The 13,855-nt window shown below is 50.2% G+C and overlaps 1 protein-coding gene across 5 annotated transcripts in view; it reads right to left on the bottom strand.

The window, feature by feature from the left end:
* Positions 1-2,965: 2,965 nt before the first annotated feature.
* The window catches only part of ABR (active BCR-related), a 194,767-nt gene continuing 183,877 nt past the window's right edge, over positions 2,966-13,855 (bottom strand). For all 5 annotated transcript variants that reach the window (XM_006863207.1, XM_006863206.1, XM_006863208.1 and 2 more), the window contains 7 exons: positions 9,182-9,241; positions 8,864-8,973; positions 8,098-8,237; positions 7,000-7,134; positions 6,189-6,294; positions 3,446-3,593; positions 2,966-3,055 (listed from right to left, as the gene is read on the bottom strand). In XM_006863207.1, the coding sequence (XP_006863269.1) occupies positions 2,966-3,055; positions 3,446-3,593; positions 6,189-6,294; positions 7,000-7,134; positions 8,098-8,237; positions 8,864-8,973; positions 9,182-9,241 (789 nt within the window). The remainder of the gene's footprint in view (positions 3,056-3,445; positions 3,594-6,188; positions 6,295-6,999; positions 7,135-8,097; positions 8,238-8,863; positions 8,974-9,181; positions 9,242-13,855) is intronic.

Below are 13,855 nucleotides of genomic sequence, written 5' to 3'. Positions count from 1 at the left end.
GTGGTTCAAACTCACCAGCCACTCCTCAGAAACCCTATATAGGGCCACTGAGTCAGAACCAACTCAGTGGCAGTTAACAACAAACAGGCTGTGCTCCAACATCTTTGGCTGCTCCAAAGACGGATCACTTCAAAGGGAAACACTAAGAAAACTGTAACAGACAACTTGCTGCCATTTCACTGAGGCATACAGGTCTGTATGACCGGCCCTTTGTGGAGCACTTGTATTTTGTTAGCTAGCAGCAGATGCTGAAGGCAAGGCCAGAAATTGGCTGGCTGGTGGTTAGCCTGAAGGTCTTAGGGAAGAGTAAAGACAGTGGTTGGGCTCACCAACCCCCGACCCCCCAAGCTCTCTCAATCCCCTTAGACCAAAGGGAAGACTTAAGGGGAGTTAACTAGGTAAACAGGTTCCTGGAAACACATCTGGACACAGCTGGAAGAGTTAAATATTTAGATTGGTGGTCTTCCTGGACAACGGAGATATAAACATCCACACCACAGGGCTGAGGTTTATGCAAATGTTGGGGCTTTACAGGGTTTTTTTTTTTTTTTTTTTAATTAACGTTTTCCTCTCACTTGGTTTACATCAATTTATAATAATCTACATAGGTTGAAACAGAACATAGACAAAAAAAAATATATATCCTTACCAACTTATTAAAGTCCAATATTAATGAAGGGTCCCATTCTGACTGTATCAGTAAATACCCTTGGCAGCTTCAGTCACTGCCTGGTAGGGACAGGATGACCGGGATTCCTGTTGCCCGTCAATTGAGCTCTTGGGAGCAAAGCCTGCTACCAGGCACGTGGCTGTGTATGTGTGTGTGCCCACAGGTTATTTTCTCAGTGCCCTCTAGTCCAGGTCTGGTACCCACTCCTACCCACTCTGGGGGCAGAGTTTATAAATATGATGAGCCTTTTGTATCTCTCAGCCCTTCCAGCCTTCTTCCTGCTCTCACATTGTCTAAGCAAGCTGGAGGACTGTGGTAGGTACTCTGATGCTAAGAAGCAAATCTTCCCTTTATTGGTTTTTGGAAGGTGGGAGGCACCCATTTCTGGCTACAGCCAACTCCAGTTGGGCACCCTGTCCGCCACTGTCAACCACTTTAGAAGTAAGCAAGAACTTCCAGCCACAGACTGACCCTTGAGGGCCCAACAGAGAATCCAGGGACGCTGGGGTCTTCAAATTCCACCACTGCCCTTTTCTCCTTCACCTCCCATCCCAGGGAGCAGGGCACCCTGCTGAGCTGTTAGAAGGTAGTTGGGTAGTATTTCTGCCTTCTTAGGCATCTCTCCTCTGACACACACAGAACCATGTACCACCATGCTGCCCAAGACTTGAGCAGTGGGCAAACAAGGATCAGATAGGGCTTGTCTCTTACTGAGCAAGCGCTTCAGTCTCCGGGCCAGTAAACTCTTAAGATTCAGTTCTGAACACTAACTATGGCAACCCCTTTCCTCTTGTCTGAGGACCAGGTGCCTGCCTTCTTCCCAGTCGGAGACCAGCGAGCCACCCTCCCAGGTTGTCACTGCTCTGGGAAAACCGCACGTTGGGGCACAGTCCAGAACTGAGCAGTACATCTTCAGGTTAAAGATGCAACCGGCTGCTGGTCTCTTACTCCACAGTGTCAACATGGGGTCCCCAGCAAAGCCCAGTGCCAACAGAGGCCTGTGTTTCCTTCTTTCCCAAAGTTGGGCATTTCCTGGAGTTCACCCCTAGGGCGGGGCAGCACCATACACTGGCTACTGCCAGCCTCTGCCTTTTCTCCCACAGGCCTGGAGCACACTCAGCAGGAGGCTACCCCGGGGCAGTGCTTGGCTGTGGAGGATGTGTAAAATCTAAGGCAAAAGTACCGTGAGGTACGTGAGGTGCCAGGGGAATGCCTAGCCTCCTGGATGGAGCCTGCCTGTTCCAGGCACCTGCTTCAGCCATATTGCCCTCCGGGAAGCCTGGTTCCCTAGAAAAGCTATTGCCACTCCTTGCTCCCAGGGCTAGATCCCCACAACTCAGACACCCGTACTGCATGGCACAGCACTCTGACAGTTCAAGCCCTTGTCTCCTCAGCAGCCTGACTCTGCCAGCCTCCCCATAGACCCTTTCCTGACCCTCTGGCTATCTTGATAGCAGGTCACTTGTAGTTAAGTCTTTACACTCAAAGGAAACAGAACACCAGGGGAAAAGGAACAGAAAAGCAGTAGAAAGAAAGGCAAAAACAGTCAAAAATACCTCACTGGAAGGCAGGAGACAGAACAGATAAACCCCAGAAATGGAGAGTCTCAAATGGAAAATTCCAGAAATCTGTTCTCCAGCTCTGTGCTAAGCCAGGGATTAGTGTGGTTCTGTCTCCTTGTCCAACATTTGCACAGGCAGCAGATGAGCTTCTGCAGGCAGAGGGCAAGGGAGGGCTGGGGGCAGCAGCGGCCACCCAGGGCCTCCTTAGAACGCCCAAGGTGATGGAGCAGAGACCGAGGCCACACATGCATGTGGGCGGGAGGCAAGGGCAGGCACAACCAAGGAAAGGCTGCCAGGAGACTGCAATCTGGGAGCAGGGCCAGGAGAGGATAAGCTGGCAGCAGTGAGACAGAGCAAGAGTAAGCCCTTGCACTGGACTCAGAAGAAAAGAACGTGTTGGAGGAAATGAAAGAACAAAGCAGGCTGTCCCGTGTGCCCAGACCGGGTCAGTCACCTTTTCTGCATGACAAATAGACATAAAACAAGTCCCGGACGGCATGGAGCATTAGACACAACTAGATACAGAGGGCAGGAGTCCGAGCGGTGGTCAGGGCTGGGGGTTGGGTCATCTGGCTTTGTACAAGGTGGCAGAAAAGATACACATCTTCCAGTTCTTAGAAATCTGCTTCCCTTGTGGTCTGGAGTGCTGGGTTTGGGAGTTCTCTACTGCAGTTTTTCAAGTCTGTGTTGGGCCTCCCAACTGGAGAGGCAGGCGCTGGCCGGCCCCCACAGGCTACACGTCTGTAGAGAAGTACAGTGTGTTCCGCTTCAGTTCGGCGAAGGAGATGGGGGGGTGCTGCAGGTAGTAGAGGAGGACCTGGACCTGTGGGGAAAAGAGGGAGACTGAGGCTGGGCCCTGACGTATTAAGTAGGAATGGCCCCTAAGTCTGTGTTGTTCCTCCAGGGTGATGCTGGAACTTTGCTGTCCTTGGAAGCCCAGCTGTGTTTGCTCATCTTTAGCAGTAGAGGGCGCTGCATGGCAAGGTGTGGGTAGCTAGCAGCTTCCAATCCCCTACCTCATCCCAAGGTTAGATTTGGCTTGGCAGCTCTGCTGCTGGCCTGGCCTGAGGGGTCCCCTGCTGTTTCCTTTACCCAGGGAATGCAGTCAGCTCCAGAGGCACATGGTCTCTGGGTACCTGGTCTGGTCTGAGAGGGGTGGAACTGTGTGCGTTGCCCTGCTTCCCTGAATCCCATCAGCTAGTGCTGGTCATACCTGTGCCATGACATCATGGGACCAGATGTCTGCAGCCGACGTGAGATGTGCTTTGCTTTCCACTTCTGAGGGTCTCAGTAACGTGGGACCAAACACGGTAGCCAGGTTGTGAAGGGACATTTTGTTGATGGGTTCCTTTTCAGCAACCCTGAAAGAGCAGAAAGGTTTGAGAAGAGTGTTCACTGCTCAGCAGTCACTCTGCGCTCCAGGACCCCCAGCCTTCCCAGTAAGAAGTGCTGCAGGGTAGAGACCTCCTGGGGCCCTGGCCAGCCTTGGCCCAGCTGCTATGTCCCAGGACATTCCTACAAGATAGGTCACCCTATGACAAACTCCTGTGTCTCAGAGGAAGTAATACTACTGTTGTTAAGAGCTGTCCCTACAAACTCATCCTTATCGGTCTTGCCCAAAGTCATGCAGCAGTATGTGGTCAAACAAGGATTTGAACCCAGGCTGTGTACCCCCAGAGTCCAGGTTCTCAACCATTCCTGCTACTCACCACTGGTCAAAAAGAAGACATGGTAAGTAGCCGGGAGGAAGAGTCAGAATGGATGGGGCTGGGCCAGGGAGAAAGGTTGGCAGGGTGGGGGCGCTGGAGCCCCAATAGCAGTTGTGAACCACATAGAAACCTTTCTCATATCCCAGCTGGAGCCCAGGGGATGTCCTCCCATGCCTTTCTAGAGGGTCTGCCTCAGGGGACCCCAGAGTTGCCTCCCTTTGGATTCCCTCTGCTTCTCTTGCATAAGAGTCCAGATGTTCTGCAGATACTTCCCAAGCCACAGGCAGGGGCTGCCATCCAGGCAGGTCTCTGTAGTCAGAGGAAATGTCTCTGGAGCTGAGGACCCCTGTCTTGCTCCACTCACTAGGATACTGTCATTCCTACCCTCTAGGCAAGCCATGGAGGTACCCACTAGCTGCTTTGGAAACAGGCAGGCTAACACTGCCATGCCAGGAGGCAGCTGTGTGGCTTGCTGGCCCAGCCCCTCAACACACACTCACACTCTCTCTCTCACACACACACAGCCTGGGCCAGGGGCCCAGATGTGGGAACAGTCTGTGCCCGGATTCCAGTTCCCAGGGTGGAAAACCTAATGAATTTTCCCTTCCCACTCCTCCTCTGTGCTCCTCCCAGCACACGCCAAATTATTTGGGGATTGGTTGGGGCTCTGGCGCTGGCCAAACCAAAGGGAAAAGTGTCTCACAATGGGAAAAACAAGACAGCAGCCGCAATGGCCCCTCCTGAGCTGGCTAGGCTGAGCGCCTGAGCCTCAAGGTGGAACTAGTCCCAGAGAGTAGCCGCCTCTCCTCCTCACAGCCCTATCTCGGGGGCTCCCTAGTCTCTTCCTGGGGGACAAGCGGATGTAGGGAGCACCCTGTGACTTTGCCTACTCACTCATGTCCAGGACAGGACTGAGCCCAAAAGTGAGTGTGACATAGACATGGATGAGCCTGGGAAATATGCTGAGTGAATTAAGATACAAAAAAAGTGTTGCATGATCCCATTTATAGGAACTATCTCGAATAGGCAAATGCGTAGAGACCACAGTTTCATAGTGGTTACCACACAGCCAGACTGCTGCTTAGCAATCAGGATGGCAAGATTTTGTCTCGTGTACCTTGGACATGTCAGAAGAGATCGGTCTGGAGAAGGACATCTTGCTTGGCAAAGTCAAGGGTTAGCAAAAACCAGGAAGACCCTCAAGGAGATAGACTGACACAGTGGCTGCAACGATGATGTAAGACATACAGAGGGACAAACACAACGGCACCTACCAACATCCCCACAGGCTGGGGCAGGAGGAAGTGGGAACACTCAGTGCTCACGGGGCAGCAACGGAATACCATTTAGGGTGAAGAAAAATGTGGAAATGGCTAGTGTGATGGCTATGCAATACAATAAATGGAATTAGTGTCACTGAATGGTACACAAAAAATGGTTCAAATGATGGCATCTGGTTATAGGTCTCTCCCCACATGCACACAATGCGAGTGACAAAGACTCTTTCAGGACCAGTTTCAGTTCTGAAATTTACTGCAGGTCTCAGCTCCAGCAGCTCCTGGTATGTCCGGTGTGTATGGGGTGGAGGTGGTGGAAGGGTGAGAATGACCTTAGTTTAGGATTTGGGAGATTTGGGGAGATGTGCATTTAGAGACAAATCTGCTGCTAGCTCAAGAAATTCTTGCCACTACTGGGGACCCTGTTTTCCTATCTGTTAAGTGACACATGGAGCTAGACAGCAGTGGGTTTCATGCTTTCTTGACAATAACCCACAAGAACAAACCACGTTACACTGTGCCCCAGAGGTTAGCTGTCATCTAGTCCGTGCTGCCTGGCGGCGACTCCATACATGTGATATACAAGTGCTCTCTGGGGTCTGTGGACAGCGCCCTTTCAGGAGCACACTGTCAGGCCTGTCTTCTGAGGTACCTCTGGGTGGGTTTGAACCACCCACCTTTTGCTTGTGGTTGAGTGCTTAACTATTACGTTGCTCAGGGACTCCTGTGCTCCACCTGTCTACATATAACTGAACAGAACAGCAATACTCACACTGAACCGCTTTCATTGGTCTACTTCATTTTTAAAGCGCCACACTGACTAAATGAAGCAGGGATAAGTTGGGGCCCAGTGATTGTAAAAAAGCCAGCTCTCCCCCACGATGGGTGCCACAGCAGAGGCCAGCACCCACAAGGCAGAAGGGAGGTGGGGTCCCTGCTCTGCCCTGGGCTGTCCCCTGGGCCCCAGTACCTTTTCAAGTGTTCCAGCAGGAAGAGGAAGGTGATGAGATTGGGGTCGGGCAGGGAGCGGAGCAGGTGCATCATGCAGTTTTCCTTGGCAGCAGGGTCTGACAGGGCTGAGGGACAGACAGGGAGACAGGTTGTCAGGCTGAGGGACCCAGAGGGATGGGGAAAGCCCAGACTGACCATGCACAGAAGCACCTGCTGTCTGAACGTGCTGTACCAGTTGGTTCCTACCAGAGGCTCCCCAACAACTGGTAAGTCAGCCAGAAGACAGAGTTGGTGGGCTGAGGGAGCAGACCTCCTGCTTTCCCTTCTGCCCAGGCCTTCGGCACCCTCAGGCTGTTTTAAGACAAAGGTGACATTTGCTGCCAATGGTGTGAATGTCTTTTCTTCAACCACTGCTGAGGCGGCAGCCTGCTCAGGGCTCCTCATTCCCTGCACACTGGCTCACTCATCTCAGCCAGGAGAAGAGAAAGCCCAGAGGGCTTCCTGGGCCCTGCCAGTTGGGACCTTCCGCTCTCTCCCTGACTCAGGGTGTAAGGTAAGAGGATGACAGTGTGGTTATAAGCCATCTCCAGGCTGCTGGCCCCTGACTGCCCACCTCAGTTCCCAAGCACGGAGTCTACTGTCCAAGTAGGAAGTAGAGAGAGTAGTCCATGGAGTCAGTGAGGGGAGAGAGGCAGCTGAGAGGGTCCAGTTCTAGGTCAGCACCAGTGGGCCACATGGCACCCTCTAGGCACACAGGGTAGCACTGATGAACAAGGGGAGCCAGAGATGTGGTCTCCTGTGTGGCCCAGCCCATCCCTGAGGGGCCTCACCAATGCCCTCCATAAAGGCTGGGTAGAGTCGGTCTGTGAGGAGGGGCTCGGGCAGCTCCCGGAAGTAGAGCTTGAGGGTGCCAGCAATGGCGTTAATGTCCATGTCACTCAGCATCAGCAGGATGTCCTTGTTGTCTGTGGAAGGAGATGTGAGGTCAGGGTCCCGGGCAGCTCATAGTCAGCCCTTGGCTGGGCAGGCAGCCCTGTTCCAACCCCTCACACGTACTGAGAGAGCCCAGCCAGGAGCACCCCACCCATTCCACTTCTGGTTCTGGTCTCCAGAAAGGCAAAGGTTGTGTGTGACTCATCTGTCAGGGGTGGGAGGCAGGAGTGCCCTGTCACCACCCAGAGTTCTGGAACCACATTCACACCATGTGGTATATACACCCTCCTTCCAACTGGAATCTCCTCTTTGCTAAGCACCTCGCTGGAAGGGACTGCACATTTTTTACACCTAAACTCATGTTCCAGCAAAGCTTCAGCTTTCAGGCTACACAGGGGAGCCAAGTGTCAGCACGTCCCCAGCATCCTGTCCTGTCCTCTGTCCCTGGTCACTCCCCCTGGTCAGTCAGGCTTCTGGGCTATTGGGTCTCCCTGCTGCTGCACCTGAACCAGCAGGGAGAAGAAACCAGAATGGGAAATGCCCCCCTTTCCCCTCCCCCAGCTATGCTAAAGGCAGAACTGAACCTCCTGAAAGGTACTAAAGGCCCTCAAGGAGCTAGGGAGAAGCTCAGCCAGCCAGCCCAAACTCAAAGCACTTTAGTTTTCCCTAAGGTCACGAGGTCCCCAGGAGCCCAGGAAGAGAGACTCTGGAGTCAAAAAGATCTGTGTTTAATCCAGATGCAGAGCCTACCAGCTGGGTGATACTGGTTAAGTTACTTGGCCTCTCTGAGCCTCAGTTTCCTTACCTGTAGCAATGGGTAAGAGGCTGGAGGGGGTGGGATGGTCTGATTCCAGAAGGTACATCCCCACCATGCCATGCTGGACTATGGGCCACAGACTAAGGTGCCTCTGCCGTCAGCTAACCCAGCCCTCCAGTTTCCGCTGAGCAGTGCGCCCACCAGCCCCCAGCATCTCGGCTGGGACCCCTGGACTCACTGGCATCAAAGACGGCCTTCAGTGCCTGGATGTCCGTGGCCACCCCTGATATCCGGTAGATGCCGACCTCCTCAATGCCTCTCTTCTCCACCTCCTCCACACACTGCCTGACGATGTAAGGCACCTTGGAGCGCTCCCGCCTGAGGAGGGGCAGGCAGGTCAGGGGGAGGGGCTACCCTCTTGCCACCCCCACCAACACTCCTTAGCCTTGGAGAGCTCAGATTGGGAGGGTGAGGCAGGAAAGGGCTAAGACTCAACACCTCCACCTGGACTGAGGCTTTCGGGGCCTCAGGTAGCAGATAACCTGGGAGACTCTGGGGAAAGAATTCCTCTAGTGCAGAGGTCTCAGATTCAAATGTTTATGGGGTCCCCTGGTAGGTAAGCTACATGAGTATGGTGGGGCAGCCGGTCCTGGAGATAAAGGAAACCTGATGGGGGTGGTTGTGGTGAATTGAGGACCGTGCCCTTCCCAGAGGGGCAGCCAGGATTTGGATTGCGTCAGATCTTCCCACATATCACAGGGAGCCGACAAATGGGGGTTTTCCCATGAAACTGGGAGATGGCTCAGTGTTGGCTCACTCATTTCTAAAGCAACATGGGAGCCAGGGCACACTGCTCTATGCACCACCACATTTGCCCTTCAAATTGGCTATGTGTGCTAACCACCCTGGATGGTGACTGGTCAGGGGCCAGGCGGGCCTGAAGGCAGGCACTGGCGGGACCTGGGCAGCCATCCCTGTCCCCAGACCTCAGAAGCAACACGTACTTAGTCACCACGCTGATCTTCACACCAAAGACGCCTGTCTGCTTCTTGGATGGTGTTCTTTTGAGGCTCATGTCTCGGCTGGTGAATTTCATGGAGAATTCCACTTTAATCTGGTCAGGGGTGAGGCAGGGCATGAGTGCCCAATTAGCAGCTCACAACACACAGGGCTCCCTCCCCAGGACTGCAGACAAGGGCTACCTCTGGCACCCAGCTTCTCTGGAACAGCTGTGGGATGGGGTGGGCAGGGGAGAGGGGCAGGGATGGGCAGTAACGGGTGGAGGTACCCACTTCACAGACACTACATATCTCTCAGCTCACCCCATTCATCTCGATCACATCTGTGTGCCAGTTCTTAGTTTCCACCGTCTGTGGATCCAACTGCAGAGAAAGAAAGGGAGAGAGATGACAACTTTGGAGACCCAGCCAGAGTTTTCCCTGCTCCCTAGAGAAGGCCTACTCTGTGGGTGTGTGCATGGCCAGGAAGGAGGAAGCGGGCCTTGGTGCTCTTTTTGAAATCAAACCTTCAGGAGGCTCCATTTTCCAAAGAGGAATTCCCCTGACCCTTCCAGACCCTGTAACAGATGGCTAGGGCACACCATTTGGCTCTTCTGCCCATCTCATCTCGCCCTCCCAACCATCCTATGGGATAGGTATTATCACCCTTTTACAGCTGCAGAAATTGAGGTTTTAAGCCACTTGCTCAGCCACAGAGTTAGTGTTGGCAGGAGGGTAGACTCAGCAGTACACACAGGTGTTGAATAGGAGACAGTGTGAGGGAGAGGTTAAAGGCCCAGTCTCTTAGCCTCGGTTTGAATCTCAGCTCTGCCTCTTCCAGCTGTGTGACCATGGGCACTTTTAAACCTCTCTTTAGCCTTGGTTTCTTCATCTGTAACGTGCAGCCAGTGATAGAACCTGCCTCAATGGACCGGTGTGAGGATGTGGTAAGATAACTTGGGTTGAGTAATTAGTCCCCAAATAATCAAACACTCCTCAAGGGAGGCCTCCACGACTTGGGCTGGAGCCCCAAGAGATGTGGACAGCGAGGGCCAGAGCTGTCCCTTGTATGGGACCACAGAAGTCTTGGTCTCTTAACTGTTCATCCGGCGCACCCACAGAATGATTTTGAAAAAACCATGCAATCCTTGGCACATTTTAGAGTTGACATCTTAATATTTCCGTGGCAAGTCTAAATACTTGCAAAGAATATCACTCCCAGAATAATGTAAATATTGACATCTTAAAATAAAACTGTTACATCATCCCTTCATGTGTATTCACTGGAATCTAAATACCATAGTGATTTGATACCCACCATCATCCACTTAAAAAATGCATGATCAAGCTGTTTCCCCTGCAGACACCCTGCATCATTCCCTTCTCTACATTAATTTATACTTCTTTCCTGCTTCTCCCCAGGAATTTTGTACTTTTTCATACTTTCATATTTCAAAGTCTTTTGTCACTCTCATAATAGTTCACGTCAGCAAAAATGTAAGAATAAATTGAAAATTTTAACTTCCTGAGTATTCAAGATGTATTTTGGATTCACTGTTATAGTGATTGGTGGTGGTGTTAGCGGACACGGGATCAGCCCTTGACTCATGGTGACCCCAGGTACGATGGAACAAAACCCTGCCTGGTCCTGCTGCCATTCCTGTGGTAGGCTGTGGATCACGCCATGTGATCCACAGGTTTTAAGTGGCAATTTTCCACTGACAGATGGGTGGTGGCTGGGCATGTGGTGCACTGGCCAGGAATCGAACCTGGGTCTCTAGCATGGAAGGCTGGACCACCACTACTCCCATACGTTGTATGCCATCAAGTCTATTCTAACTGACAGCCACCCTACATAACAGGGTAGAGCTGCCCATAAGGTTTCCTAGGCTATAATCCTATAGGAGTCCTGGTGTGACGCTGCGGGTTAATGTGTCAGACAGCAAAGCCATTGGAACTGCAAGGTTGGTGGTTCAAGCTCACCAGCTGCTCCTCAGAAACCCTATATAGGGTTGCTATGGGTCGGAACTGACTCTGTGGCACTTCACAACAACAACAATCCCATAGGGGCAGATCGCCGGGGTTTTTCTCCCCCGAGTCGTTGGTAGATTTGAACCACTGATCATTCAGTTAGCAACCAAGTGATTAACTACCGTACCACCAGGGTCTCCTTGTTACAGTGGCTAGCGGTACGGTGGTGTTAAGTGTCATCTGAGGAGTAGCTGGTGGGTTTGAACTGCTGACCTTGTGGTTCACAGTCTAGTGCTGATCCTACATTGCCAATCCAGCAGTATGTTACTCAAGTAAAAACTAAGCCAACACATTCCACATTTTAGTAAGGAGTAAGTAGCCCAGTAGCATTTTGCTGGAATGATCTCTCAATGAGGTGGACAGAGCATCTCCCTTTCTCGTTCATGTACCGATACGAATATTGTTTTCCTGGAGTGAAACAAGAGTCAGTATCAGTCTGTTCATTTTGTTTGAGTTTTGTTTTTAAAAATCTTGTTCCCATAAGTAAGTGGTTGATGGTTATGTGCCACAAACTCAGTTCTGACCCATAGCGACCCTGCATAGGGTTTCTGAGGCTGTAAATCTTTATGGGAGCAGAAAGTCTCATCTTTCTCCGGCAGAACAGCTGGTAGTTTCGAACTGCTGACCATGAAGGTTAGAAGTCCGATTTGTAACCACTACGCTAACTAGAGCTACCAGAGCTCCTTCATTAAAGTAAGTTCTGAAGGGGCAAAAATAAAAAGTACGAAGGGGCTTTAAAATGTGTGGGGATAATCCCAATATTTTATTTTTTTTTAAGTTTTTATTGTGAATTGAGTGATAGTTTACATCGGTTTTACACTTATTGTTTCATTGCAGTGATTACACCAGCAAACAGTCTTTTCTCTTTCCAGGAGTCTAGAGTCCTCAGCTGCTCTCTCTCCATGTCCTCATCTCTGCCTCCATCTCTAGTGTCGCTGCTTCTCTGTAACCTCATTATTTTTTAATTCCACATACTTTTGGAAGGCTTCTCATGTTTTATTAGAAAGCAATGCTCTACAATTCTTTGAACTCTTTCCACACTGTTAAGTGCCATCAAGTTGGTTCCAGTGTAAAGCGACCAACTATAGGGTTTCCAAGGAGCAGCTGGTGGGTTTGAACTGGCGATCTTGTGGTCCAGTGCTTACCCTACAGTACCACATCAGGACTCCTTTCCACATTACTTGCTTTAAATAATATCTATCGCTATTGTAAGGGTTCTTTTAAATAACCTTGTAGGTGAGAGTCAGGTGCCCCATGAGGTTTTTGGAAAGCACTTGCCTGGTGGAAGGTAGAACTGGTGACCCGGTCACTGGTCTTTAATTTCTCAGCCTCCACACCAGCATTTCAGATGGCCCTCTTGTTTGGCACTCAGGAGGTCTAGGCACCTTGGGTTTTCCCTTTGCAGTGGGACAAAAGGGCTGGGAAGTCTGTTTGGGGCAGTAGTACTTACGGCAGTTGTTGCTGTTAGATGCTACCGAGTTGATTCCAACTCCTAGTGACCTTAGTTATGTCCACCAGAATGAAATACTGCCCCGTCCTGCATCTTCCTCACAATCATTGTAACTCTTGAATCCATTGCTGCTGCTACTGAGTCAATCTGTCTCACTGGGGGTCTTTCTCTTTTTTACTGACCCTCCACTTTACCTAGCATGATGACCTTTCTCCAGGACTAGTTCCTCCCAATAATACGTTCAACGTATGAGAGAAGAAGTTTTGCCATCCTGACTTCCAAGGAACATTCTAGCTGTACTTCTTCCAACAGAGATTTATTTGGCCTATCAAGCTATTGGAAATTACATGGCTTCGGTCAGGCACACCTTAGTCCTCAAGCTGACATCTTTACTCTTGAACACTTTAAAGAGGTCTTGTGTAGCAGATTTACCTAATGCAACATGTTGTTTGATTTCTTGACTGCTGCTTCTATGAGTGTTAGTGGATCCAAGCAAAAACGAAGTCTTTGACAACTTCAATCTTTTCTCTATTTATCATAATGTTACTGATTGGTCCAGTAGTGAGGATTTTTGTTTTCTTTATATTGAGGTACAATCCATACTGTAGTCCGTGGTCTTTAATCTTCATCAGCAAGTATTTTAAGTTCTCTTCACCTGATGTGGTGCTGCAGGAGAATGCCTGGACTGCAAAGTTGGTTTGAACTGTAAGATCGGTGTTGTGAACTCACCAGCTGCTCCTCAGAAATCCTATATAGTGTTGCTCTGAGTCTGAACTGACTTGATGGAATTTAACAACACTTTCAGTAAACAAGGTTGTATCATCTGCATATCACAGGTTATTAATCCTGATGCCATGTTCTTCATATAATCTAATTTCCGGATTATTTGCTCAGCATACAGATTAAGTATGGTGAAAGAATACACCCTGGTGCACACCCTTCCTAATTTAAACCATTCAGTGTCCCCTTATTCTGTTTGAACAACTGCTTCTTGGTCAAGTTTCTCATGAGCATAATTAAGTGTTCAGGTATACCCACTCTTCACAATGTTGTCCATAGCTTGTCACGGTCCACACAATGGAAAGCCTTCCCACAGTCAATAAAACACAGGTAAACATCTTTCTGGTATTCTCTGCTTTCAACCAAGATCCATCTGATGTCAGCAATGATATCCCTCATTCCACATCCTTATCTGAATCCATCTTGAACCTCTGGAAGTTCCCTGTCAATATACTGTTGCAACCGTTTTTTAATTAACTTCAGCAAAATTTCACTTGCATGTGATGATATTAATGTTATTGTCCACAGATTTCCTCATTTCATTGGGTCACCTCTCTTTGAAATGGGCACGGATCTCTTCCAATCAGTTGGCCAGGTAGCTGACTTCCAGATTTCTTGGCATAGATAAGTGAATGGCTTCAGTGCTGCATCGGTTTGTGAAAGATTTCAATCTGTATGCCATCAATTCCCAGAGCCTTGTTCTTTGCCAGTGTCTTCAGTACATCTTGAAGTTTCTT

This window comes from Chrysochloris asiatica, unplaced genomic scaffold (assembly GCF_000296735.1).
Source record: "Chrysochloris asiatica unplaced genomic scaffold, ChrAsi1.0 scaffold00054, whole genome shotgun sequence".
NCBI lineage: Eukaryota > Metazoa > Chordata > Mammalia > Afrosoricida > Chrysochloridae > Chrysochloris > Chrysochloris asiatica.
Note: the sequence above shows the minus strand (reverse complement) of the source record. Positions and strands in the feature narration are given on the sequence as shown.